Source organism: Castor canadensis, chromosome 9, assembly GCF_047511655.1.
Source record: "Castor canadensis chromosome 9, mCasCan1.hap1v2, whole genome shotgun sequence".
Lineage (NCBI taxonomy): Eukaryota > Metazoa > Chordata > Mammalia > Rodentia > Castoridae > Castor > Castor canadensis.
Genome location: NC_133394.1, coordinates 92942017 through 92969568, shown reverse-complemented (window position 1 = coordinate 92969568; position 27552 = coordinate 92942017). Strand labels below are relative to the sequence as shown.

Below are 27552 nucleotides of genomic sequence, written 5' to 3'. Positions count from 1 at the left end.
AGGGGGTGGGTGAGTGGAGGAAGGAGTGGCCCAAGTAGTAGAGTGTTTGCCCAGCAAGCTCCATAATTAACACAAACCCTCCCATCCCCCCCAAAAAAGAAAATACACTGCCAAGTGACCTAAATACTCCCACTGGCAGATGAACAGATTATCAAATTTAAATGAGATGGTTATTTCATAACCAAGGAATCAAAACAGTAACAACCAAAAAATGCATGATATGGTTTGACTCTGACATCCAGCTACCATAGTGGCAATAGGGTCAAACATGATAAGGAGAACTCCTGTGCACGGGCACTTCCTGGCCAATGTGAGACAAACACAACTGAAATCTAGTTTTGAATCTTCTATTTACAGGTGCCAAGTAGACCATTCTCCTGACATTTTTAACTTAGTTATAAATCACATTCTAGCTGCAGCTCAATTTTGTTTTATTCTGGTCACTTTGGAACCACACGTATATAAAAAAATCACTTGGACTTTATAATTTCTATATTTTTAAAATATAAGTGTAATCATATCACGTTCAAGAACTATTAAGAACCAAGCAACTGTTTTCAGTCTGCATCACATTCTCACATATATACTCTTTAAGTGAAGATCTAAAACAGTATTAATACCTTAAATCGACAAAAGGGATTTTCTTGTGTAAATTCCACTGGAGGAATATTATTGTTGAAATATCCTTTTCCTGTTCCCCAAAAAGCCTGCAGTTGATTCCATTTTGCCAAAATAGCATCTCTCTCATCTCCCAACAGTGTTGGAGCAGAAAGAGCACTTGCAGTATTTATCAGCTGGTTGGACTGGGTAGGAGCTTGTGTAGGCTGACTGAAGAGACCACCCAATGCTATAAAAAAAAAAAATTCAGATCCTAGGTGTAGTAGGCAAAACAATGCTTCCCCCCCCACCCCACATACATATTCACATCTACAGAACCTATATACATGTTCTCTTAATTGCAAAACAGACTTAGCAGATATAAGCACGTTGCAACAGATTATCCTGGATTATCAGGGTGGGTTCAATTAAGTGTCCTCTGACATATCAGAAGGAGAGCATTGGAATGAGATTTGAAGATAGAGGAAGGGGACTGGGGATACAGCTCAGTGGTGGAACACTCGCCTAGCATGCGAAAGGCCCTAGGTCCAATCTCTAGTATTGCAAAAACAAATAAACAAAAAGATGAAGGAAGAGGGCACAAGAAAAGAAATGCCAGAAAATTCTAGGAGCTGGAAAGACAAGGTAATAGATTCTCCACTAGATCCAAAAATAACAATCTTGCCAACTGCTTCATTTTTAACACAGTGAAACTCATTCCTGGATTTCTAATCTATAAAGAGATCAGAACTATAAAGTAATAAATTTGTTTTCTTAACCTACTTTATGACAATTTATTATGGGAACAGTAATAAACTAGTATAACTAGGACAAACTTTATAAATGTGCTTTCCTAATGATGCTATCTTAATATAGTTAATTCCATTGTCAAATTCATAGTATTAAAATTACACACATAAAAAAAGTGTGAAGAAAGAGACAGGGAGGGAGGTGGGGAGGGAGGACGGAAAAATGCTATGGACGTGGTAAAGCAAAGTTTATGAAGTTGCAGGATTTTTTTCCTTTTTTCCATTTATTTCATTGGACTTTTCTCTTGAACAATCTTTTGTTTCTGTTATATTTGTATAATAAATACAATATGGGAGATATGAAATGAGGTAAGAACAATCATTATGTCATTATCAGCTCAACAGTGTATAAATTATAGCTAGATACCTTTGTCTTAAGCTCTGAATCTTAGACTTATTCCCCTTTGTTAAAAAATGTGGTAAGTACAAGGCACCTACAAAACCAACCCCAGAACAACTCCAGGCCTAGGGCAGTGGGAACACAGACACAAGAGCTGAGCAAAAGGATAGGAGAGAGAAGACAGAGATTATTTGGGGGTTGAAATCTAATCTTCACACTGTACATTCACTGTTCTGAAAAACATTAACCTTTATTAAATCAAATTTCCAAATCTCAAAAAAAAAAAAATGTGGTAAGCAGGTGTCACCAGTGTTGTATGTATATATACACTCATTCATTCAGTCACCATGTATTAATGAAATAAACATTTACTAAGCACACATAAGTGTCAGGCATAGAGCTAAATATAAGGATACAGTAGTAAAAAGACAAAGTTTGTAAACAAACTGAACACACACCAAAACAAGTAATAATTGTGATAATCTCCTCAGAGCAATACAAAGGCTATGCGTGACTAAATAAGGGAGCTAATCAAGCCCGAGAGAGGTCAAGAGAAGGCTGTTTCATTAGAATTTCAGTTAAGGCCTAAAGAAGTAGCAGCTAGGTCATGAAACATAGGTAAAGACAAATAACATGTACAAAATCTCTGTGGAGAAGAGAAGAAAGTTGCAAGTACAATAAGAAGTACTGGAGGAGTATGAAGGAATAAAAATAGACTGGAGTGTCAAAGAAGTTAAGAGCTCCCATTTACCAAAAGTAAGGTGAACATCAAAAGGAATAAATTACAAGTGGCTCAAGCCTCTAATCCTAACTACTTAGGAAGCAAAGATCAGAAGGTTTTCAGTTCAAGGCCAGCATAGGCAAAAAGTTCAGTAGATGTCATTTCACTCAATGCCTGAGTGCCTGTCACCCTGCTACAAAGAGAAGCACAAATAGAAGGATCATGGTCCAGACTGGACTGGGAAAATGTGAGACCCTGTCTTAAAAATAACAAACACAAAAAAAGATCTGGTGAAGTGGCTTAAGAGGTAGAGTGCTTGCCCAGCAAGTACTAGGCTTTGAGTTCAAACCCCTAGTAATGTCAAAAAAAAAAGGGGGGGAGGGAACAAATACAATTAATGAAACATATTTATTAAGGTCCAGAAGAATTTTAGTGAGGAAAGAAGAAATTAAGAGAATTGTCAACTTTGCAATTCCTAATAAAGTAACTGCTTAAGACAATTATCATCAATGAGACTATCAGGTTAAAGGCTGACAAACTTGACAAAACAGATCAGTTGTCACCATCTGAACCCACTAATAGATCTTAGCATCACTAAAAATGGGGTGGCTTCTTAATGTGGTATGACAGGAGGCACATAGCACCTCCTGCATCATAGCAGTCCTGTCCAAAAAAATCAAATCCCCAAAGCTAACTTCATTTACCAGAATTATGGTTTTCTTTTTTTTTTGGCAGCACTCTGGGCCTCACACTTGCTAGGCAGGCGCTCTACCACTTGAGCCACTCCACCAGCCCCTATTTACCAGAATTATGAAGTATAAAATTAAATATTATCACAAAGACATAAACAGAAAAATAGAGAACTTGTCTAGTTTCTGCAACAATTCACGAGGTGGAAGAAAGGAGAATGAGATATTCTCAATACTAAAAAAATCTTAACGAGATGTAACAATGTGTGACCTTATTAAGATCATAAAGACCAAAAGAAGACATTTTTGAGACATATGATGATATCTGATTATGGACTAGGAATGAGGTAATACCAAGTAATTATTAGGGTTAGAATGACGTCTATGTTTTTAATGAGAGAAATACAGTACGGTTAGGGTAAAGAGATGAAATGATATGTTTGAGATTTGCTTTAAAGTACTTCAGCAATGCCAAAAAAAAAAAAAGGGGGAAAAGGAGCTAGATAAACAGTGTGACATATTCTGACTTCTGATGACTCTAGGTAACAGAAATATAGGACTATTTTTTTGGTTTTGTTAGAACTTTTCTTAATTAAATAGTTAAGTGCTTACCATACTTGAGATAATAAATGACCTTAGCTATTTGATAAGGAATAGAAACCAGGGACTGGAGACTTGGCTTTGTTATACAAAGTGTGAGAATAAATTGAAAATATTTTAGAACACAACTGAGGTTGCTGAATAAGAATTTGTAGTGGTCAATCTTCTGTACTGTATGATTTTTCTCAAATAATATCTGGACAGACATTTGGGCTTACAAATGCTTACAGCTTTTTCAGGCAAATTTGATACAAAACCAAGCAAATTTAGCATATAGCCATGACTCACGAAAATGGAAGGCCATGGAATCTAAGCTAGAGAGAGTAGCATACACAGGAAAGAGCACCGAGTGTCAGTTAAAGCCTCTGATGAAGTAAAGGATACATATATGAAAGTAGATGAAAATGAGCAATAGATTCTGGGATGTTAACATAAGTGATTTTGGAATCAGAATAGTTTCAGATGTTGCAAAGGTCCAGGATAAGAATTGTGACTAGAGAAGGTCTTTGGAATAAAGAGGAGAAGGCATGGCCATTTGAGTACATATCCATGTAGAGGCTACAATAATCAAGACTGGTGGCAGAAGTTGGAAAGAAAAGCCAGATTAATAGTCAATTGGCAAATCTTTCAATAAGTATAAGGAACTGTTTAGGAAGTCAAAAGATAACTGAGATTAGATATAGTAAAGACAGTGCAGCCAGAGAACAAGCAACTCAAACAAGCAGAGGTCTTAAAAATAAAGCAATGGCTCCACAATAGCCAACATTACACTGAATGGAGAAAAAGTGAAAGAATTTTCTCTAAAATCAGGAATGTAACAAGGGTGTCCACCCTCTCCACACTTGCTCAATATAGCGTTTAAATTCTCAGCTAAAGTAAAAAGGCAAGAGAAAGAAGTATAAATAGGAGAGAAAACTCAAATTATCCCTATTTGCAGATGATATGATTCTATACTTAAAAGACCCTAACACCGCCATCAGAAAACTCTTAAGATCTGATAAGAACTTTCAGAGAAGTAGCAGGATATAAAATCAACATACAAAAATCAGTAGCTTTTCTATACACCAATAAGGAACATGCTGAGAAAAAAATCAGGAGAACAATCCCATTCAATAACAGCTTCAAAAACAAAATAAACCTAACCAAGGAGGTGAAAGACCTCAACAACAAAAACTATAAAACAATAAAGAAAAAAACTGAAGACACTAGAAGATGCAAAGACCTTCCATGTTCATAAAATTAATATTGTGAAAATGGCTACATTACAGAAAGCAATCAATTGATTCAATGCAATCCCCACCAAAATTTCAATGTCATTCTTCACAGAAATAGAAAAGGCTATCCTAAAATTCATACAGAAGCCCCAAAGACCCTGAAAAGTCAAAGCAATCCTGAATAAAACAAGCAATTCTAGAGGTATCACAGTATTTAACTTCAAATTCTGCTATAGAGCCACAGCAACAAAAACAGCAGACTGCAGGTGTAGCTCAAGAGATAAAGCACTTGCCTGCTAGCAAGCATGAGGCCCCAAATTCAATCCATAGTACCGCAAAAGAAAAAAAGAATAATAACAGCACAGTACTGGCACAAAACCAAACACATAGACCAATGGAACAGAAGACTCAGAAATAAGCCCACACAGTTACAGCTGTTTCTTTACAAAGAACATACCAAAAACATACAGCATATGCCAAAAACATACGCTGGAGAAAAGACAGCCTCATTTAGAAGATTGAAACTACAACCCTATCTCTCATCTTATACAATCAAAATGGATCAAAGACCTTAATGTAAGATTTGAGACTAGAGGAAAATATAAGGAAAAATACCTGAAGATATGGGGTATAAGCAATGGCTTTCTAAAGAGGAATTAACAAGTAAAGATTATAGCAAATTAAAAAGCTTCTACACAGGGAAAAAAAAAAGATGAAAGTAGAAGTACTATTTGGAAAGAGAAATTAGAGTCTAAATACTGATCACCTCTGGCTGCTAAAATCAGTACAAAAAAGGATAATGTGACATTATATGCCTCTTGATAAAAAATAAACAATCTTATAACACAGTCTTATAAAAAAAAAAAACCCTGAACTATCAATATAAGTAAGCCTGTAATTCCAACTCAACTACTAATAAATACAGAGGAAAAAGGAGTATGTTAAACTATACCACAAGAATGCAATCAGTAAAGTGCTGACTAAAAAACTCTACAAGGCAAATGATCTGACTTCTTTAACAAATTAAGACAAAAGAAGAGCCCACAGAGATTTAAGAAAGACAAAACTAAACAACATTGTTTACACACTTGAATGACAAAGCTATAAAGAAAAGGAAATGATCACAAAAGACCATGGCAAAGCGTCTGGCTGTTAACTGCTTATCAAACATGAGGCCCTCAATTCAAACCCCAGTACTCTAAAAACAAACAAACAAAGACCGTAGTTCCTCAGACAGAGCAATAACTGTGAGGGGATTATGGTGGGCTCTGAAATGACTGACCAGGGTCCATCTCCTAACATGGTTACAGAGGTGCTGACTTTATATATACTTCAATAAGTTGCACTCTGGTGCAGTTTTCTGTATCTGTGTTATTTTTAAACTGTTTTTCTCTTTTTTCTGCAGTACTGTGTTTGAACTCAGAGTCTTCCACTTGCTAGACAGGTGCTCCACCACTTGAGCCATGCCCCCAGCAAAACAAGATTTTAAATGAATGATCCTAAACACAGGGACCTTATAATCCTAATCATGCCAATCAGTCTTCTCCTTAGTTGCTATCATACATAAACATGAAAAATACCTTTTGGAATTCTTTGGAAGGTATTTATAATTCTTAAAAAATAAATTAAGGAATTCCAAGATGGCGGCTAGAGGGAGGAAGCAGAAAGCATGCCTCCTAAAGTAAAATCTTGGAGAGACGCTGGTGATACACCTTACAGGAAAAACCACCGAGAAGAGGCAAAACTTTGACTCCTCCACAATTCCAGCCTGCGCAGAGCATCTCCACTTCACATTAAATGGAGAAACCAGGAGGGCCCCGGGGCCACCACCAGACACCAGCGCCCACACGGCTTGGGAAGACGCGGATCACAAGGTGAGCTAAGTGGTACGCGGTACTCCCACAGACAATCCTGGGCCAGATCAGCATAGCCCCCTGGACACACCGACCCCCAGCCAGAGAAAAAGAGAAATGCAATAATAAGCAAGAACAATAAAAAAGACATGTAGCAAAGAGGGCGGGGCACCCTGACCACCAAAGAGGGGGGAGGGGAAATCCCTCACAACAAGCCGCTGGAGAAGGCAGGAGCGGCAGCACACATCCAGCAACCAGGAGCGGGAAAGCTTGTAAAAGTGGCGAAGGGAGGAACACTCCACAGGAGAGGGGGAAAGACCCACTTCCCACATGAACTGTAAATAAACACACAGGCCTGAGAACACAGGTGCAGTGTCACCTCCCCCAGTGTGCTTGGAAAGGGTAAAGCTTGTAGCAGTGGCATCGGGCCCAGGAGAAATCTGAGTAAACAAAGCCTGAGGGGCCAGGTGAGTGTTAAGCTCACTCCCTAGATCTGCATAAATAACACCTCCAGCAACAGCAGGCTGACAGCAGTGGGCAGGTGAGCCACAGCCACAGATAGCCATTCACAAACCGTCTCCAGACTCTTTTTTTTTCCTCCATTTGATGAGACAATAACCGAACTACACCTGCATGCTGAAAAACTTACTGAAATTGTATTGCATTTGAACCTGGGACACTTTGTGGGGTTTTTTTTGTTTTGTGCTATCATATTTTGTTGGGTTTTTTTTTAGTTTTTTCTCCCCTTTGATGAGACAATGAGAGAACTACTTCTGAGACACCATCTCCAGGATTGGAGGCTGAGAGACAAACACCAAAATTATTAAGACTGAAACTTTATTGCATTTGAACTTGTAGATTTTTTTTGTATATATTTTTTCATTTATTTATATTTTTATTTTTTATTTTCAAACCTCTGTCTCTCTAATGCCTCTTCAGCTTACTGTTGATTAGTACACTATCTCTCCCTGTTTATGTCTTTGAAACTTTTTTGTTTTGTTTTGTTTTCTACTTGTTTATCTGTTTTTCCCTTTTTCTTTAACTTCTTTGCTTTCCATCTCCTCTCACCCTTCCATTCTAAATATCACCATTGTTATTATTACAAGCTAGAAAATACTTAATTGCACACAGTACAGGAACAATAACAACACCAAGGGCACTGATGGGAAGACAGAAAAACAGGGAAACCAGTTTCCTCAGAGCAAAAAATTAGTACAGGAACCAGAGGGGAACGAAGAAAACAGATACTCAGATCCAGACTCCAACAAAATGAAGATAAACTATGCCAAAGAACCCAATGAAGCCCACAAGAACAAACTAAAAGAAGAAATACTACAGGTACTCAATGTAAATTTTATAGAGATGATACTGGATATGATCAACAAAAATGTACAGGAGACACTAAAGAAATTCTAAGACAACAAAAATAGAGAATTTGAAAAAGCACAAGAAGAAATAAAAGAAACCATAGAAGCACTGTTTAAACACCAAAATGAAACAAAGAACACGATTAATAAAGAGATAAATGAACTCAGGACAAAAATAGACAACATTAAAGAGGAAGGAACTCAGGATATGGAAAACCTCAAAAAAAGAACAAAACAGAATGGCAAAACAAAATGGAAGGCCAATCCAGCAGAATAGAACAAACAGAAGACAGAATCTCAGATCTCAAAGATGAAATGGTAATTAAAGGAAAAACCAAAGAACTATTACTTAAACAACACAAGACCTGTGAAAAGAAAATGCAAGAACTCACCGACTGCATCAAAAAACCAAACCTGAGAATCATGGGCATTGAAGAAGGAGAAGAGCAAGCAAAGGGAATGCGTAATATATTCAACAAGATAATAACAGAAAATTTCCCAAATCTAGAGAAATCTATTCCCATACAGACGCAAGAGGCCTCCAGGACACCAAACAGACCAGATCAAAATAGAACTACTCCACGACATACCATCATTAAAACAACAAGTTCAGAAACTAAGGAAAGAATATTGAAGGCTGTAAGAGAGAAAAAACAAATAACATACAAAGGTAAACCCATCAAAATCACAGCAGACTTCTCAACAGAAACATTAAAAGCAAGAAGAGCTTGGGGTGAGATCTTCCAGGCACTGAATGAAAATAACTTCAACTCCAGGATACTCTACCCAGCAAAACTATCATTCAAAATAGATGGAGCAATAAAAGTCTTCCAGGATAAGCAGAAACTAAAACAATATGTGACCAAAGCCACCACTACAAAAGATTCTTCAAGGGATTCTGCACACAGAAAGTGAAACCCAACATAACCATGAAAGGACAGGCAGCACCAAACCACAGGAAAAGAAAAGCAAGAAAGTAGACAGTAACCTCAACTAAGGTACACAGAATCAAACCTTCAAACAACTAAGACAACTAAATGACAGGAATCACCACATACCTATCAGTACTAACATTTAATGTTAATGGACTTAAATCCCACATTAAAAGGCACCATTTGATGAAATGGATTAAAAATGTAGATCCAACAATTTGTTGCTTACAGGAGACCCATCTTACCGACAGAAATAAGCACAGGCTTAGGTTGAAAAGCTGGAAGAAGATTTACCAAGCCAATGGCCCCCAAAAACAGGCAGGAGTAGCAATACTTATCTCTGACAAAGTAGACTTCAAACCTACATTGATCAAACGAGATAAAGAAGGGCATTCCATACTAATAAAAGGGGAAATAGACCAAAAGGAAATAACAGTTATCAACCTATATGCACCCAATGTCAACATACCCAATTTCATCAAACATATTCTGAAAGACCTAAAAGCATATATTAACTCCAACACAATGGTTGTGGGAGACTTTAACATCCCATTATCATCAATAAATAGGTCATCCAAAAAAAAATCAATAAAGAAATCCTAGATCTAAAATATACAATAGATAATGGACCTACTTAATGTCTACAGAACACTTCATCCAACTTCTACACAATATACGTTCTTCTCAGCAGCCCATGGAACCTTCTCCAAAATAGATTGTATCCTAGGGCACAAAGCAAGCCTCAGCAAATATAAGCAAATAGAAATTATACCATGCATTCTATCTGATCACAATGCAATAAAGCTAGAACTCAACAACAAAAGTAAAGACAAAACACATGCAAACAGCTGGAAACTGAATAACTCATTACTTAAAGAACAACGGGTCATTGATGAAATAAAAGAGGAAATTTAAAAGTACCTGGAAGTCAATGAAAATGAAAATACAATCTACTGGAACCTATGGGACACAGCAAAGGCAGTCCTGAGAGGAAAGTTTATAGCCATGAGTGCATCATGGCATATATTAAAAAGACTGAAAGATCCCAACTCAATGACTTAATGATACATCTCAAACTCCTAGAAAAACAAGAACAAGCAAATCCCAAAACAAACAGAAGGAGAGAAATAATAAAAATAAGAGCTGAAATCAATGAAATAGAAACCAAAAAACCATACAAAGAATTAATGTAACAAAAAGTTGGTTCTTTGAAAAAATAAACAAGATTGACAGACCCCTGGCATCATGACAAAAATCAGGAGAGAAAAAACCCAAATTAGTTGAATCAGGAATGCAAAAGGGGAAATAACAACAAAAAACATCGAACTCCAGGAAATCATCAGAGACTACTTTGAGAACCTATATTCAAATAAATTCGAAAATCTTAATAAAATGGACAGATTTATAGATACACATGATCATCCAAAACTGAACCAAAAGGATATTAATCACCTGAATAGATCTATAACACAAAATGAAATTGAAGCAGCATCAAGGGTCTCCCCAAAAAGAAAAGTCAAGGACCAGATGGATTCTCTACTGTATTCTATTGGACCTTTAAAGAAGAACTGATAACTACCTCCTTAAACTGTTCCACAAAATAGAAAGGGAAGGAAAACTGCCTAACACATTTTATGAAGCCAGTATTACACTTATCCCCAAACCAGGCAAAGACACCTCCAAAAAGGAGAACTATAGGCCAATCTCCTTAATGAACATTGACGCAAAAATCCTCAACAAAATACTGGCAAACCAAATTCAACAACACATCAAAAAGATCATTCACCATGACCAAGTAGGCTTCATCCCAGGAATGCAGGGGTGGTTCAACTTACAAAAATCAATAAATGTAATAAACCACATTAATAGAGCAAAGACAAAAACCAATTGGTCATCTCAATAGATGCAGAAAAAGCCTTTGATAAGGTCCAACACCTTTCATGATAAAAGCTCTAAGAAAACTAGGAATAGAAGGAAAGTACCTCAACATTATAAAAGCTATATATGACAAACCTACAGCCAGCATTATACTTAATGGAGAAAAACTGAAACCATTCCCTCTAAAATCAGGAACTAGACAAGGATGCCCACTATCTCCACTCCTATTCAACACAGTACTGGAATTCCTAGTCCAAGCAATTAGGCAAGAAGAAGGAATAAAAGGAATACTATTAGGTAAAGAAACTGTCAAAATATCCCTATTTGCAGATGACATGATCCTATACCTTAAAGACCTAAAAAATTCTACTCAAAGCTCCTAGACACCATCAATAGCTATAGCAAGGTAGCAGGATATAAAATCAACATAGAAAAATCATTAGCATTTCTATACACTAATAATGAACTGAGAAAGAATATATGAAAACAATTCCATTTACAATAGCCTCAAACAAAATCAAATACCTAGGTGTAAACCTAACAAAGGATGTGAATGACCTCAACAAGGAAAATGATAAACTTCTGAAGAAAGAGATTGAGGAAGACTATAGAAATTGGAGAGATCTCCCATGCTCATGGATTGGTAGAATCAACATAGTAAAAATGTCTATACTCCCAAAAGTAATCTACATGTTTAATGCAATTCCCATCAAAATTCCAATGACATTCATTAAAGATATTGAAAAATCTACTGTTAAATTTATATGGAAACACAAAAGGCCACGAATAGCCAAGGCAATACTCAGTCAAAAGAATAACACTGGAGGTATCACAATACCCAACTTCAAACTGTATTACAAAGCAGTAACAATAAAACTGCATGGTACTGGCAAAAAACAGACATGAAGACCAGTGGAACAGGATAGAGGACCCAGATATGAAGCCACACAACTATAACCAACTTGTCTTTCACAAAGGCGCTAAAAATATATGATGGAGAAATAGCAGTCTCTTCAACAAAAACTGGTGGGAAAACTGGTTAGCTGTCTGCAAAAACCTGAAACTAGATCCATGTATATCACCCTATACCAATATTAACTCAAAATGGATCAAAGATCTTAATATCAGACCCCTAACTCTAAAGCTGATACAGAAAAGAGTAGGAAATATTCTGGAATTAGTAGGTATAGGTAAGAACTTTCTCAATGGAACCCTAGCAGCACAGCAACTGAGAGATAGCATAGATAAATGGGACCTCATAAAACTAAAAAGCTTCTGCTCAACAAAAGAAATGGTCTCTAAACTGAAGAGAACACCCACAGAGTGGGAGAAAATATTTGCCAGCTACACATCAGACAAAGGACTGATAACCAGAATATATTGGGAACTGAAAAAACTAAATTCTCCCAAAATTAATGAACCAATAAAGAAATGGGCAAGTGAACTAAACACAACTTTCTCAAAAGAAGAAATTCAAATGGCCAAAAAACACTTAAAAAAATGCTCACCATCTGTAGCAATAAAGGAAATGCAAATTAAAACCACGCTAAGATTCCACCTCACCCCTGTTAGAATAGTCATCATTAGTAACACCACTAACAACAGGTGTTGGTGAGGATGCAGGGGGAAAAAGGAACCCTCATACACTGTTGGTGGGAATGTAAACTAGTACAACCACTCTGGAAAAAAATTTGGAGGCTACTCAAAAAACTAAACATTGATCTACCATTTGATCCAGCAACACCACTCTTGGGAATATACCTTAAAGACTGTGACACAGGTTACTCCAGAGGCACCTGCACACCCATGCTTATTGCGGCACTATTCACAATAGCCAAGTTATGGGAACAGCCAAGATGCCCCACCACTGACGAATAGATTAAGAAAATGTGGTATTTATACACAACGGAATTTTATGCAGCCATGAAGAGGAACGAAATGTTATCATTCGCTGATAAATGGATGGAACTGGGGAACATCATTCTGAGTGAGGTTAGCCTGGCCCAAAAGACCAAAAATCGTATGTTCTCCCTCATATGTGGACAACAGATCAAGGGTAAAAACAACAAGCGGATTGGACTTTGATTACATGATAAAAGCGAGAGCACACAAGGGAGGTATGAGGATAGGTAAGACACCTAAAAAACTAGATAGCATTTGTTGCCCTCAACTCAGAGAAACTAAAGCAGATACTTTAAAGCAACTGAGGCCAATAGGAGAAGGGGACCAGGAACTAGAGAAAAGGTTAGATCAAGAAGAATTAACCTAGAAGGTAACACACATGCACAGGAAATCAATGTGAGTCAACTCCCTGTATAGCTATCCTTATCTCAACTAGCAAAAACCCTTGGTCCTTCCTATTATTGGTTATACTTTCTCTATAACAAAACTAGAGATAAGGGCAAAATAGTTTCTACTGGGTATCGAGGGGGTGGGGGGGAGAAGGAGGGGGCCTGGGGGAGTGGAAAGAAATGACTCAAACATTGTATGCACATATGAATAAAAAAATTTAAAAAAAATAGCATTGCAAAAATAAATAAATAAAATAAATTAAGACATCTGCTCACATGTTTCAAGCAATGTTAGGTATTACTGTTATGGTTTTCAATCTGAAGATAAAAACTTCATACTCACTAGTTTGTTGCTGTTGCTGCTGCTGTGTATTAAATCCTCCAAATCCCAGACCAGTTCCCAAACCAGTACCTAAACCAGTACTAGTTCCTGTTGCTGTGCCAAAACCAGTACCAAATCCAAAACCTTTGTTCTGAGTACCACTGAAGAGTCCTTTGAATGAAAAATCAGAATTGCACAAGTTAAAAAAATAGACCTCTACCACATTTACTTCCACAAATGACTTAAGATGGCCTCTTACCAGTAGCGCCTGTGTTTGTTGGGGCAGAAAAGCTGAATGCAGAACCTGCAGTTGTAGATGTTGTCCCAAATCCTCCAAACCCACCTAAATAAAAAAGGACAAAAACAGAAAAGAAGACTCTTTTTTATATATAAAGACAATTTATCTTCTAAGTAATCACTACATATAAAGTAAAAACATTGTGGTCTAAATTTTCCTTTCTCTACTTTCAACACCAATTTTTAAAATTTTATTAATCAAGAAGTTAATACATTACAAGAAATACGCCACTAAGTAGTTTAAATATAAATACCACAGTGCAATACACATCTTCAATTAAAGGGGCAATTAACATTTACAGATGAGAAAATATATTAGTTAAGCCTATTGCCATAACTTCAAAATGATTATGTACATTCTTTTAGAGTAAGAATTGCAGGTCCAAATGCCTAAAAGATTTAGACTAATAAAATAGTGAGACTAGGTGTTCAGTGACATGTGGAAATGTTTAAAAAGTTTAAAAAATGGCAGCATCTCTCCCCAAAATTCCAGCCGAATGTTGCAGAAGGATAGTTTAGTACTGTCATATGTTCCCATTTTTCTCAAAAAAAAAAAAAAGGAAATCTGGATCTTTTTTCCCCCTTTTCCTTTTTGGTGGTGCTGAGATTTGAACTGGGCCTCACATTTGCTCAGTTGCTCTACCACTCTAGCCATGACCCCAGCCCAAAATGCTTTAGTTATTTTTTCAAATAGAGTCTCTGGTTATGCCTGGGCATAATCATGGACTGTGATTCTCCTATTTACATGCCCTGTGTAGCTGGGATAACAGACACAGGCCACACACCAAGCTTTTTATTGGTTGTGATGGGATTTCAGGAAATGTGCGTGAAGGAGCTATCCTCAAACAGGGATCCTCCCAATCTCTACCTCCCGAGTGCCTGGGATTACAGACTTGAGCTACCATGTCTGGCCAAACCCAGAGTGCTACCCATGCTAAGCAAACATTCTACTCCTGTGCTATATTCTCACCCCAAATTTATAAGCTTTCAAATTCTAATTCAACTTTTTTTGTCTGCAGTTAACTCAAATATTTTGAAATAGTGCCAAACATATCATGTCAAGAGACTGCACTGCCAGTTTGTGACCTTGTTTTTGGTGAATTAATTTATATCTACATTAGCTTCTACTTCTACTTAGTCTATGCCAAGACTGAACAACTTTCCACAGGAAATGTACCAATTATATTTACTGCTATATAGTAAGAATGTGTTTCTTGAAGGAAGTGAAGGAAGTGGCAAAAAAGAGAGCAGAACCACCACAGGTCTCTGCATCACCAGTGGCAATTTTGACAAATTTCATTTTTAGTTAAGTCTAGAAGCAAAATCTCAACCATATCTAATAACATATGAATGGAATAGAATGCTACCTAATCTCAAATTGTATTGTTTGAGCCTTTACAGTGGATCACATGCCTAATATCCCGGCTACCATCAGGGGCTGTAGGTAGGAGGATTGCTGTCTTAAGGTTTTTTGCCCCAGGAAAAAGTTAGAAACTTCACCTGCTTAGCAAGCCCTAGTTCAAACCCCAGTACTACAAAAAATACAAAATAAATGTTTTACTTTTTAAATTTTTAACTTATTGACAGTCTTTAGCTGATTATTAATGTGGTGTCAAAAAAGACTTTCAAAACAAATGTTGGAACCATTAATGGCAAGTTATATCTCAGATTTTCAGAGATTCTAATTTTACGTATTTCTTGTAACAAAATAAATTAACCAATATTGTAACATAAAAGATATAAGAAGAAAAATCCAATCACTTGCTATTTATCATAGAATTCTGATTTGAAAAATTAGAGTAAACTGAATATGTAGGCACAATGAAATATTTTATTAACTTATACGTTCTATTGCAGTACTGCAAACTATGCATTTTGATAAAAGCCCTCCAAAGTATTAAGATTATTGTTAATCTGTGTTTATTATTCCACACTTCCATAGAATAACTATGATAGAATTTGAATTGGCTACACAATAAAACCTGTCAGTATCTTATCATGTTGAAATTCACAATACCAAAATGTTTTATTCCTAATAGTGAATCTGCATGGATACAAAATTAAAAATAAAGAGTTTCTATCAGCCTTTTGCTTTTAAGGCTAACTTAATTAGCATATGAAAGCATTCAAAACAGTCATATTATCACAAAACTTAACAGTGATAACCCCAAATGAACATGAAATCAAGCAAATATCAACAGGCTTATTTATTGTTGTTCAATTATGAGCTGGGTGGGTTTATTCGGAAACACAAATTTCAAAATAAGGTTTCTGTTTTACCCAGTGCCAATTTTAAGCAAACAAGGAAAAATAAGTATCACTATCACATGCAACCACTTCAAATATATCTTAATGGGTTATTTTACCTTTTAAATTTTCAAATAGTTTTCATATTGCTTTCAACTCAGATGCTAAGGTGATATTCACACTGTAGTAACAAGTGAATGAACAAAATTCCTGCCTTCCCAATTAAGTTTTAAGATGTAAATAACATTTACCAAATGCATATAATTGGCATGGGCATAAGTAGCATAACAAGAGAATATGGATGATAAATTCATATACGAGCAGCTAAGGAACAAGGTTTTTCTATGGAGTGAATGTATTTAAAGTAGACATAAACCTATTTTATTAGGGTTACATATCCATTATTTTGCAAAATTTTAATGGGCTTCAAACAATCCATAGATTAAAAATATCTTCATAATTATCTTTTTGAATGCAAAGATGCCTACTCTACCATTTAGAACTCAGTATTATATACCAAATTAAATTGCTCTCTGAAAATTTCCCAAAAATCTAGTAAAGAATTGGAGATTCTTTCTACAATTATGTATCTTATAGAAATGCATCCTAATCTGCTAAATTGACCAAAGAAATACACTATTATTATTATTATAGAGATGAAAAAACAAGACAGTTTACTGCTGTTCGTATAAGACTTGTTTCTCTTGGAAACACAAGGACAATAAAATGAAATTCCGATGAAAATGCAGGGAAAAAAATGACTGCAGGAGTCCAAGAATCCCAGAAAAACGGACCTGACTAGTGAGCTTATACTTTGGAAGATACAGCTAAAAATTTGAAAAATACATTCTATTCTAAATCTTAAAAATCCATACCGGATTCTTATCATTTGAATGACATATTCTGCTCAATTAAATGCAAATTTAAGGGAACGTTATAACCTTCAAGTCCTCCCCAAACCACATCTTTTAGTAGCCAAAGCTCTACTCAAATGTCTTTGATTTGACATTAGAAAATTTATTTCCCCTCCCTTACAAGACAAGCCGCTGTTCTTTCCCAAACTCTGGGAACCACGAAATATTCTTGGACTCCAGCTCCCAACACTCGTTAACACATACGACCCGCAGTATCTACCTGCACTTGCCAGACTGTTACCAAAATTGAAAGGAGTCGCCGAGGTAGTAGAAACACCGAAATTCCCAATATTAAAGTTCACTGCAGGATTAGCAGTTAATCCGAAACCCCCAAAATTAAACCCACTGGCGGTAGAGTTGGCCGTCTCAAGCCCACCAAATCCTGATAGGCGTGTAAGCAAAGAACCAAAATTTTAAAGGGGGAGGGAGAGAGAAGAAGAAAAGGAAAAGAAAGATAAGGATTAGAAGAATCAGCAAGAGCTTTCACAGAAGTGCACAAACCTGACTTCTCTCCGAACAGGTTAAGAAAGCGGAGGTGGTGGGGACAGACGGAAGGAGCAGGAGCTGGAACTCCTGTAGCGAAGACCGCAAGGGGCCGGGACGAAGGCGCCCGCCGCTCCTGGGCCGCTCCCGAGGGAGCTGCAGAGCAGCCCCGGGCTCTCCAGCCTTATACCCGCGTGTCCCGGAGGCTGAGGTGGAAACGGGGTTAGCCTCCAACCTCTCCGAGTCCCACTCCCCAGTGGCTGGAATTGGACCACAGGAAGGACGGGGCCCTGAGGGGACCCACGCGCGGCGCGCGAGCTCCAGGTTGGGCCTCGAGTACCCCGCGGCCTCCTGAGGAGCCGCCTCGGCCCGCTCTACTGTCGCCCGCCCTTTTCAAATGCTCCTAAAGTCTTCCGTGCGGCCGGGAGACCCACGCCGGACAGTCTCCGACCAGAGGGGTGGGGCGGACCAAACGCTTCCCGTCCTCCCAGGGAGAAGGGCTAGGGGAAACTCACCCGCGGGAGCTGCGGTGGCTGCAGCGGTGCCGGAGGTGCCCGAGGGAGCCCCAAAATTGAAGGCCATGTCGCGGGAGCAGCGGGAACGGAGAACCAAAACGCTGCTCCCGCGACGTGACGCCCAGCGCACCCCTCTCTTCCGTCCGGCAGGGAAACTGCGGGCGGTGCTACAGAGTTCCGCCTCCTACCACCTAGCAAAGGAGGCGCCAAAGGACCTAGGCGCAGCGGGTGGAGGGTCGAACGGGAACGCCCCCGACCTGCTCACTTCCGGGATGTTTTGAGGCTTTGCGCGGCGTGAGGTCACAACTAGTCTATAATGCTGGGAAGGCGGCCAGAGTGTGCTGACTGAGAGCACTTAGAAACTGTCTTGTCGAGGTTGTTTGGCAAAGGTCTGCAGTTACTGTCGGGATCCGTGGTGACAGCTTGGAATATGCACGGGCGAGGGACGAAGCCACCTTCCATACAGTGCGCCTAGGAGGTTGGGAGGCCCGGTGGAAGTGATGGAATCCAGGCCTGAAGGATGAGTAGGCTCGGCAGAGGTAGCTAAGAGGAGGCGTGTTGGAAGCATTCAAAGGTAATGGGAACAGTAGCAGCACGTTGTGTTTACTATGTGCCAGGCTTTCTAGTAGTCACTTTACATATTTTAATTTAATCCTCAATTGTCTTGTGAGACGTTTTCTATATTACCCCCATTTTATACAGGAGGAAATAGGCACGGAAGGGGAGTTTGAGTCCAGAATTTGTACTTTTAACCACTCAGTGGAAAGGCGAGCACTGAACAAGAGGTGGAGAGTGGCCTTAATGAAGAAAGTGAGGCTTCTAACCGCTAAAATCTGTGCCCTCATTGCACTTGTAGTATCATTTTTATCCTCAAAATAACCCGATTCAAGATTCCGTTATTGACCGCTTTCCCCAGGTAAGATGAGGACGGCACTTTAGAGATGCTAAGCAGCTTACCCAGGGTACCCAAGTCGTATTGGTGTATTCTGGAGTCTGGTTTTAAACTCAGGTTTCTTCAGAGCTGCAATCTTTAATAAAAAATGCTCTTACATTTTATTTTCTTGTACATTATGATAAGGATTTCAGATTCTTTCCTGGGAGGCAGGATGAGAAAGGTTAGAATTTTAATTACCAGAAATGAAAATGTCTGTAGTATGGCTCAAGTGGCAGAGCACCTGCCTAGCAAGCGCAAGGCTCTGAGTTCAAACTCCAGTACTGCCAATATATATATATATATATTTTTTTTTAAGTCAGAAATGAAAAACTCCATAGAAGAGTTAGAATATAAAGGTTAAGAACTCTTCCAGAAAGTAAAGCAAAATGAGAGAGGGATGTAAAATAGAAGAAAAATAAGATTAGAGTACTAATTCAAAAAGTCTAATACCAATGTAATATCCAGAAAGTACAGAGAAAAAAATATGTTCTTTAAAGTTTTTCAAGACTTGACCTCTTCCTGTCTTTCGGTTATTTAGAACATATTAAGCTCTACTGTGTGCCTGGCCTGTTCTGAGCACTAAATAAGAAAGGCATGGTTCATGTTTTTGTGAACTTACAGTTGATCAAGAGAAAGCCAGACATTAAATATAAAATCCACTTGTGATGACCATTAAAAAACGCAGTACAAGGAAACAGTTATTAAATAAGTCAAGAAAATTTCCCATAGTTGAAAGACATTTATAGATTGAAATAACTTACTAAATGCTTATTACAATGAGTGACTATAAAATTAAAGTAAGGCACATATCTGAAAATAACATTACCATGATGGCGGAGAAGCTTTCAAGAGCAAAACACGTCACACAACAGATCAAAATGATTTTAGATTTATCTATGGCAGCACTAATTAGAAGGCAATAGAGAAATGCCTTTGAATTTCTTAATATAAATTATTTTCAATCTAGATTCTTTTCCCAAACAAGATACAGATTAACTATGACAGGAGAATAAAGATATTTTCAGACAATAAATTTCTTTAAAAAAAAAAAAAAGCAAAAAAACTTTCTATAGCTAAGGCAGTTACCGGAGGATGTGCTCCACCAAGGTGGAGTCAGCTATGAAAGATGAAAGGATGACAATTGTGCCTCCTTAGAGAGCTACCAGCCCAGACTGTACCAGGTCAGAAGGTTCTGGGAAAGCCTTCTTCATAAGGATGAACAACTTAAGAGCAATATAGGCAACCAGCAAGGACATTTGGGGTTGAATTGGTGATAAATACATGGAATAAATACATGGAAAACTAGCAAATGAGACAATGTCTCAGTTAATGAGAAAGGAAAAGTAACAAAAGGTTACTACATGTCTGGTGTCTGGCTTGAACAACAGAATAGATTGTGATGCCATTCTCCAGTAATTGAAGAAGACAAGGAGCATGACTTCCTTTCTTTACTCATTGACTTGACAGGCTGACTGGGGATATCCAGCTGGTGTTTGGGTAGTGGGGGTGATGTTGATCAGAGAGGCTCAAGCATGGACTGTAACTGCAGTCAGGGAAGTAAGTGGGATTGGCAGGGGGAAGAGTATCAAAGGAGAGAAGGTTGCAGCTGAGTACCAGTTTTAAGTAAAAGGCATAGCCCTCCTGGGAACCTGAGATAGAGTGGCCAAGTCTAGCCTACTGCCTGTTTTTGTAAACTATGGCTTCATTAGAACACAATATATCATTTATTTCTATGTTTACCAACCCTGCTCTTACCCTCTGGAGCAGCCCCTGTGGTGCAGTGAGTAGGACTGGCTGAGCATGGCCTGGGCCACCCCATTGTGGGCTGCATAGAGAGTAAGTTCATTGTGACTGGGGTCCCCCTTTCTCCTAAAGAAGGGCTATACCCAACTTAAGATTTCCATGGGACTGCTGCCTTCTCCCCAGCCATGGAGACAGTGACAGTGGCATTCCCAGACAACTGTAAAGCATTGGCACTCCAAATTCAAACCACATGTTGCTCAGCAGCTTGTAGATGTCCCCATTGGTAAAGCTACTTCTTCATGCTTGTCCTATAAGAAAAGGAGTGAGTAAGAGGACATGCCCTCATTACTGAGACCAAACAGTGCTGGGGCACTGGGACAGCAGGAGGATGGAGTGTCTGTGCCTCCTTTTTTCTGGCAAACGTGGCCCTGTACATTTTTATTTCCCCACATAAAGCCCATTCCTTCACCCAAGCTATGTGACTTTGTGGCGTTCTCACAAAAGGGTTACAAATGACAGCTGTCAACTCAGAGGAGACCCATCTTGCATGCCAATGGGGACACCAAAGGGACCCACTTAACACAACAGGTTCCTAAATAATCACCCTGGTCAACTCTTCCAATTCATTCTTCACCCTGAAGCTAGAATGGGTCCTTCTAAACAACCTTGTTGTCTTACTCACCTTACCCCCACAACCCAATTGAAAATCTTCACTAGTTTACCATTGGTCTTAAAATAAAGCCAAAATACCAAAATCTTTAATATGGTTTAATGAGACCTAGTGTGGTGTAGCTTACTCCTTCTATCTGAAATGCTTTACCAAACTCCACTTCCTAGTCATGTTCCTAGAGCATCTTACAACTTAGCCCAAGTTTTACATTTACCTATATGATTATTTGGACACTGTTTTCCCCACAAGACTATGAAGTCCATATGTCTCTTTCTGGTCACCTATAGCCTAGTTTATTATAGTGCTTCACATAAAGTAGGTGATCAATAAAGTTAGATGAACACATTTTTAGGTATAATGTAGAAAAGCTGGACCTTGGTACCATATGCCGTATGATTGTGTTTATGTGAAATGTCTGGAAAGGCAAATCTATACATATAGAAAGTAGATTAGTGGTCATTATGGTTGAGGTGAGAACAGTGAGGGGCTAAACTGGCATGATAGATTTTATTGAGGTGATGAAAATGTTCTAGAACTACACAACTCAGTAAATTTATTAAAATTGTACATTTAAAATGTGTGAATTTTTATTGTACTATTTATTTATTTGGTTTTTGTTTTGTTTTTTTGAGACAGAGTTTCATTATGTAGCCCAGGCTAACCCCAAATTCAAACTCTCCGTGCCTTAGCCTCCCAAGTGCTAGGATTATAGGCATTCACCACCATGCCTGGCATTCAAATTGGTGAGTTTCATATTATATCAATTATGTCTCGATAAAGGTGTTTTAAAAATACTTAAATAGTTGAATATGAAAGAAGATAGTTATTACTAGAACTGGGACTTTTCTCTTGTACTAAATGTGTATATATGTTTTGTATTCTATGCCACTCATCCTATATCATATCTTCTTAATTATTGTTCATGGATATGTTTTTAATACTTTATTAGTCTTTTGAATATAGTTTCTGTATTTTTTTAATCTTTCATTTGGGACACTGGTCAACTGTCTCCCTCTCCCCCAGTGTTATTAATTCTCTTAAATAGTTACTCCTCTGGGACTTCCAGGGCTCTGAAGAAAACCTTGAGCAGAAGAGCAGAGTATGGAACCTTCTTGGAGTGGAACTCCTGGGCTGCCTGTAACTGTCCACAACTGAACAGAAATCAAAGGTGGTCAGAGGGGTGTGACTCAGGGCTGTCTGTCAGGGGCATTTTTCAAATGGAACTCCACAGACAACTAGACAGATATCCAAAGACACTATTCCCAATGTAATTTTGTATAAAGTTTTTTTATTAGTAAAACATTTCATTACATTAAGAATAGAAATAAAACAGGTCGAGTCACATGATGTGAGCCAACTGTGTAAGCTCCATGAAGAGAATTGTGGTTAGTATTCTTAAAGATAGGCACAAGCAATTTTCTCCAGCCATAATGCCCAGAGGGGCAAGTATTAGGATCACCTTTGCAGAATTCATATCTTAAACAACTTAAGTTAAAAATTAGCATACCTTAAATATAAAACCCCAATAGGGGTTAGTTGTGTAGTGCTTGTTCTACTTGACCATTATTGATCTTTCTAGATCATGAAGAAATAAAGTCTAGTGGGAAAAGTCTATAGCTAAAAGTGGCAAGGCCTATTTCCTGTTCTGTGCTCATCTCTCAATTTACCCTGCCTGCCATTTTGTGATGGTTACAATGCTGACAGGCTTTCACAAAGCCTTTGGGAACCTTTCCAGGGTAATGGCAGCAAGAGAATGAGCACAAGGACTAGTTTGTCATTTTCCACCTAAAACCAAATGGTGGTATATTTATTCTTCTTAATGAGCCTATAATTTTTACTACAATTTAGACTTTTCAGAAGTAAAATATCAAATTTGATTTTAAACCATCACTTTTAAGAATCATGATGCAAATATGGAATTAATATATTTTTGGCCACCTATGTGATTCAGTCTAAATGTACACTTCACTAACTGGTATCATTTACTGTATCTAAAAATTTCCTCACAGTTGATTATATAGTGAAAACAGGACTAAACCAATGACTGTGCATTAGCTTATCAGTACATTAACGTGGATAAGTAGATGCATAAAAAATAAGATATGCCAGTTATCTAGTTAAATATTGACAAATTCTAAACATCTAGATATTTGGCATTATTAAAGACTAGATATTTTTTAATTTAGTTTTTTGCATTTTGCTGATTTGGGGTATTTAATGTTTCTGTCTTAACTTACAGGAAAGTTGAGAGTTTAATGAATCGTTCCTTCAAAAAGGGGAAAATATCACATGCTACTTTAGTGTAGAGAAAGGAAAAATTGGGGCTTGTAAATTAAAGCAATTTATTATCTCCAAACATGCATAAGAAACTATGTAAGTGAAATCCCTGATTTTTTTTCCTTCATTGGCTTATACTGTAGTCCAGTTTTAAATAACAAAAACCAAAGACCCATATGATTCAGTTGTTAGGAAATTCTGTAAGTACTTTGCCAGATACAGTATAGGCTTCTCCATTTAAAATGAGTAGTTAACTTTGAGAATCAAAGAAAATGCCCTTAAATATGCTTGAAGTCTGAACACTGTGACTTAACAGTGGTTTCCAATCTTTGGTTATACAGTACTGAAAGCTAAGAAGCCTTTTGAAGAGCAGTAGCTCTGCTTCTGGTCCCAGTGGACTTTTTTTAAACCACTTTCTGTGCAGTACTTTAATCACTCATTACCCTGTCAGTAAAATGATTGTCACAGTAAGCTTAGGGCACATTTTTCTCTACTTGATAAGTGACAGTGAGCCACATAACACTGGAAGGAACTGTATCTGAGGAAAGAACTTAAAAAAACTGTCTCAAAGTTACCAAGAAGACTGCTCAGAAGAAATGTCTCTCTAATCTAGACAGGCTTCCTAAAACTACATGTAATTTAGGCTATGGGTAGATGGGTAGATTTCCTATGTTCATATTTTTATAAATAATCACAAATCATATCATAATTAATACAGTATATTTTGGCAGGGGAAAAACATCAGTCACTGGGTATATTCTCCAAGAACCATGTTTCCACATCAAGATAATTTTGACTAAAAAATAACAGTTAATGGTCTGCAAATGTCATAACATTTAGTTCTACTCTACATGAAATATTTTTACTTATACTTACCAACATTATTCATGCATTCTCTTGGTTCACAAAAGTACAACTTAAAAGTCTTTAGGAGCTAATCATTATCCACTCACAGGTACCATCCCACCCAATTCCTTCCCCCATTTGATTCTTACCCACTATAAAAGTAGTTAGAAGAACAAAATAAGTTTCCTAGAGGAATTATGGACTGAAGATTAACATGAAATACACTACATAATGCTTTGAAAGAGAAAATCCTGTACATTTGAATGATATATTAGATGAGGCTACCACTTTCCCTGGGTTCCAAACGCTTATTTACTTCCCTTTGGGGGAGTGAAATGAAGGAATACAACATAAAGCAGTACATAGGAATTCTGAGGACAAAGTTGGGTGAATGAGGCATACTGGAAAGGTTAAACCAAGTAGCATTAACAAGTGATCCAGAGACATTATACCTACAACAGCAGTCACAAAATTCCATAGCTACCAGACCCCAACAACAAAGTTATTATACAAGAGTTTATTAAATACTTGGTAGACACATGAAAATAATTTCAGAGACCACATGACTTTATAAAGCATACTGGCTAGCCATGTCAGCCTACTCTTTATCCTCTGGCCAGAATGATCTCATCACTTGCCAGCACTGCGTCTTCTCCCTCTTCCTAACAGGTCAGAAGCCTGTGTGAATATGGGGTTTTCCCTATCGTGGTTCAGGTCAGGACAGCTCACGATACTTCACCAAGCTCAGGTGATGTTAAGTTCAGTTAGGTTCGTATGAGGGGTGCTCTTTCATCTGCCGTTCCCTGAGACACAGAGAGAAGCCAGAGATCATGTCAGAAACATCTCCCCAGATGGGAAAAGTTGGGGTGGGGGAGTGGGAGGAGGTGGAGGAGGAAAGATTGACAGGCAGTTCAGGTTTATTAATGTAAAGCAAAATGAAAATACATTCTCAAGGAGGGATGGAGCAGGCTCAGGAAGGAAGGTTATGCTGAGGGTGCTGAGACCTTAAGCTTTTATTAGGGTCTGTGTGTATACAGGAGGTGGTCATTCCTGGAAGATTGGGTTATGTGTCATTAACTCCTGGGGACAGTGTTATGCATCATTAACTCCTTCCACAGTTTGAGGGGGAGGGTGTTGGCCTTGGATGGTTAAAATCATGATTGTTATCTTCCTTGGGCTGTGGGGGTGCCATGTGTCACAAGTCATTCTGTTAACATCAGTTGGCCAGGATGTGATTTTCTGGTCGACATCCAAGCCATGTTCTGAGCCATTAGATTTCCTAAGTCCCTGCCTAACCCCTATGTCAATGGGAGCGGTAACTAATATTTCCACTAGGTTTCATTTGTACTTAAGAAAATTTCAGTGACAGCAAAAATACAGACTGGAAGACCCATGATAGAATTGATAAAAGAGTTTGCCTCATGGCTAATTCAGGCCAAAATGACTAGCATGGATTAGAGACATGATGGAAGAATATGGAAGGCAGGGTGATACAGGCTAATTTTACTCATGTGGTTTCATCCTATGCCATTTCCACTTTATGTTTGTTTAGACTCTAAGTTTAGGGTACAAAGAGAAAAAAGTCCACTCTGAAAAGGGAAGTTGCTAAGCATTTAAGAAGGGCTTCTACAGAAAAGGCTCATGTTAGGTTTAGACTCTTGGTCACTTAGCCCAACTTATCTGTTTTCCCATTCCTCTAGGAAAGTACTCCAGTGTGCCAATCTTTTATTATACAAAGGTGCCTCAATCATAGTATCATCTGATACATCAGGGATTCTTTCCAAACAGGTCTCTGGCTGCCTTGTTCTATAATATTGGAGCTATTTTTATCATAGTTAATAATAACTTAGTGAGCTCTTATTGACAATATGTTTACATCATTTAATCCTTACCAAAAATTAATAAAGGTGGGCCCTATTATCATTCCATTTTACAAATGAAGAAATTGAGGCACAGATGCTAGGGTCATATAGCTGTTTATTGGCAGAACTGAATTTGAACCCAGGCAGTATGAAACCAAAGCCCAGATGCTTAAATGGTACGTATTCTTCTCTTTTCAGGTTATTGTTTTTCAAAGATTACCTCCCACAGGATATATCAAGGGGTTCTATTCCCACCAAGAGAGCTCCCATCAAGAGAGCTCCAAATACTAGAATGCACTATTCTATCACCCTGCTTTTGATGCACCACCCCATAACACCCAGCTTCTAATCTAATAATCCAGCCTACAGCCCTTCAGTAAAGCACAGTTGAGGAATTCATCAAGTAAAGTTGCCCAGTAAGAGAGAAGTTCTTCAGCCATTACTCACCTCATCCATGGATCCCTGTCCTCGGCAAGCTTGCCATGTGAAGATCAAACCAAAAAACACACCCAATGCCATGATGATGTAGGGTATGTTGGTGACAATCAAAGTGATGTTAATCACAGACTTTAGTCGACTTGCGGTCTCCTTATCAATGAGAGCACTCTAAAGGAGCAAGAAAATAATATTCCTCTGATGACTAAATATCTGGGATATAATTTGGTTTTTTGGCTATCTTTCTTTCAAGTCGTCAAACACAGTTTGGTTTTCTTGTTAGGAAGCCAGATATACTGAAATCCATTTATGAATTAGAGTAACCAGAGAGGAAATTTATTTCCTAATATCTTTTCTCCTGAAGGCATTTATTCCCCTTAACATAGGTTGGAAAAGAGGGGAAAAGTACTCAGAAATGCTGAGATACTATCTTTTGTATCAGACAATTCCAGATCAGCATTACTTCCTTTCAGAAGTTATCTCTGGTCACGTCAAGTTTGATGAATGACCCATTCTCTTAAGTTTTCACCATACTCTCTAGATCCTCCATTGTTGTCCTGTATGTTTACCTGTTTGTTTCCCAGTGGCTGTGGAAAGCCTTGAAGGCAAGACATCTCAGTCACCTCCACATTGGATATAGCACCCAGTAGGTGGTCAATTAATACTGGCTGACTACATGAATGAATGAAACACTCCAATAATGGCATGTGGGCAGT

General features: G+C 38.0%; 2 protein-coding genes and 1 long non-coding RNA gene across 7 annotated transcripts in view; 1 reads left to right on the top strand and 2 right to left on the bottom strand.

The window, feature by feature from the left end:
- Nup54 (nucleoporin 54) overlaps positions 1-18225 on the bottom strand; it is a 38386-nt gene extending 20161 nt beyond the window's left edge. Inside the window, exons 1-5 of one of the 3 annotated variants that reach the window (XM_074041977.1) lie at positions 18070-18194; positions 17292-17453; positions 13873-13956; positions 13635-13784; positions 621-847 (exon numbers count right to left, since the gene is read on the bottom strand). In XM_074041977.1, coding sequence (XP_073898078.1) covers positions 621-847; positions 13635-13784; positions 13873-13956; positions 17292-17453; positions 18070-18136 — 690 coding nt within the window. In that variant the 5' untranslated portion in view covers positions 18137-18194. Of the gene's footprint in view, positions 1-620; positions 848-13634; positions 13785-13872; positions 13957-17291; positions 17454-17572; positions 17697-18069 lie in introns of those variants that run through there. The other 2 variants (XM_020184052.2, XM_074041976.1) reach the window with 2 other exon arrangements.
- Positions 18226-18232: 7 nt separating this feature from the next.
- LOC141410947 (uncharacterized) lies at positions 18233-27060 on the top strand. 2 transcript variants are annotated; one of them, XR_012435760.1, is made up of 4 exons: positions 18233-18643; positions 18772-18985; positions 22053-22159; positions 26600-27060. It is a non-coding gene; the product is annotated as an uncharacterized lncRNA (long non-coding RNA). The 2 variants fall into 2 exon arrangements; XR_012435761.1 differs by lacking the exon at positions 18772-18985 and having other exon boundaries at positions 18244-18643.
- Positions 22685-27552, bottom strand: part of Scarb2 (scavenger receptor class B member 2) — a 57151-nt gene continuing 52283 nt past the window's right edge. For both annotated transcript variants that reach the window (XM_020184051.2, XM_074041979.1), the window contains 2 exons: positions 26849-27007; positions 22685-25342 (listed from right to left, as the gene is read on the bottom strand). In XM_020184051.2, the coding sequence (XP_020039640.1) occupies positions 25304-25342; positions 26849-27007 (198 nt within the window). In that variant the 3' untranslated portion in view covers positions 22685-25303. The remainder of the gene's footprint in view (positions 25343-26848; positions 27008-27552) is intronic.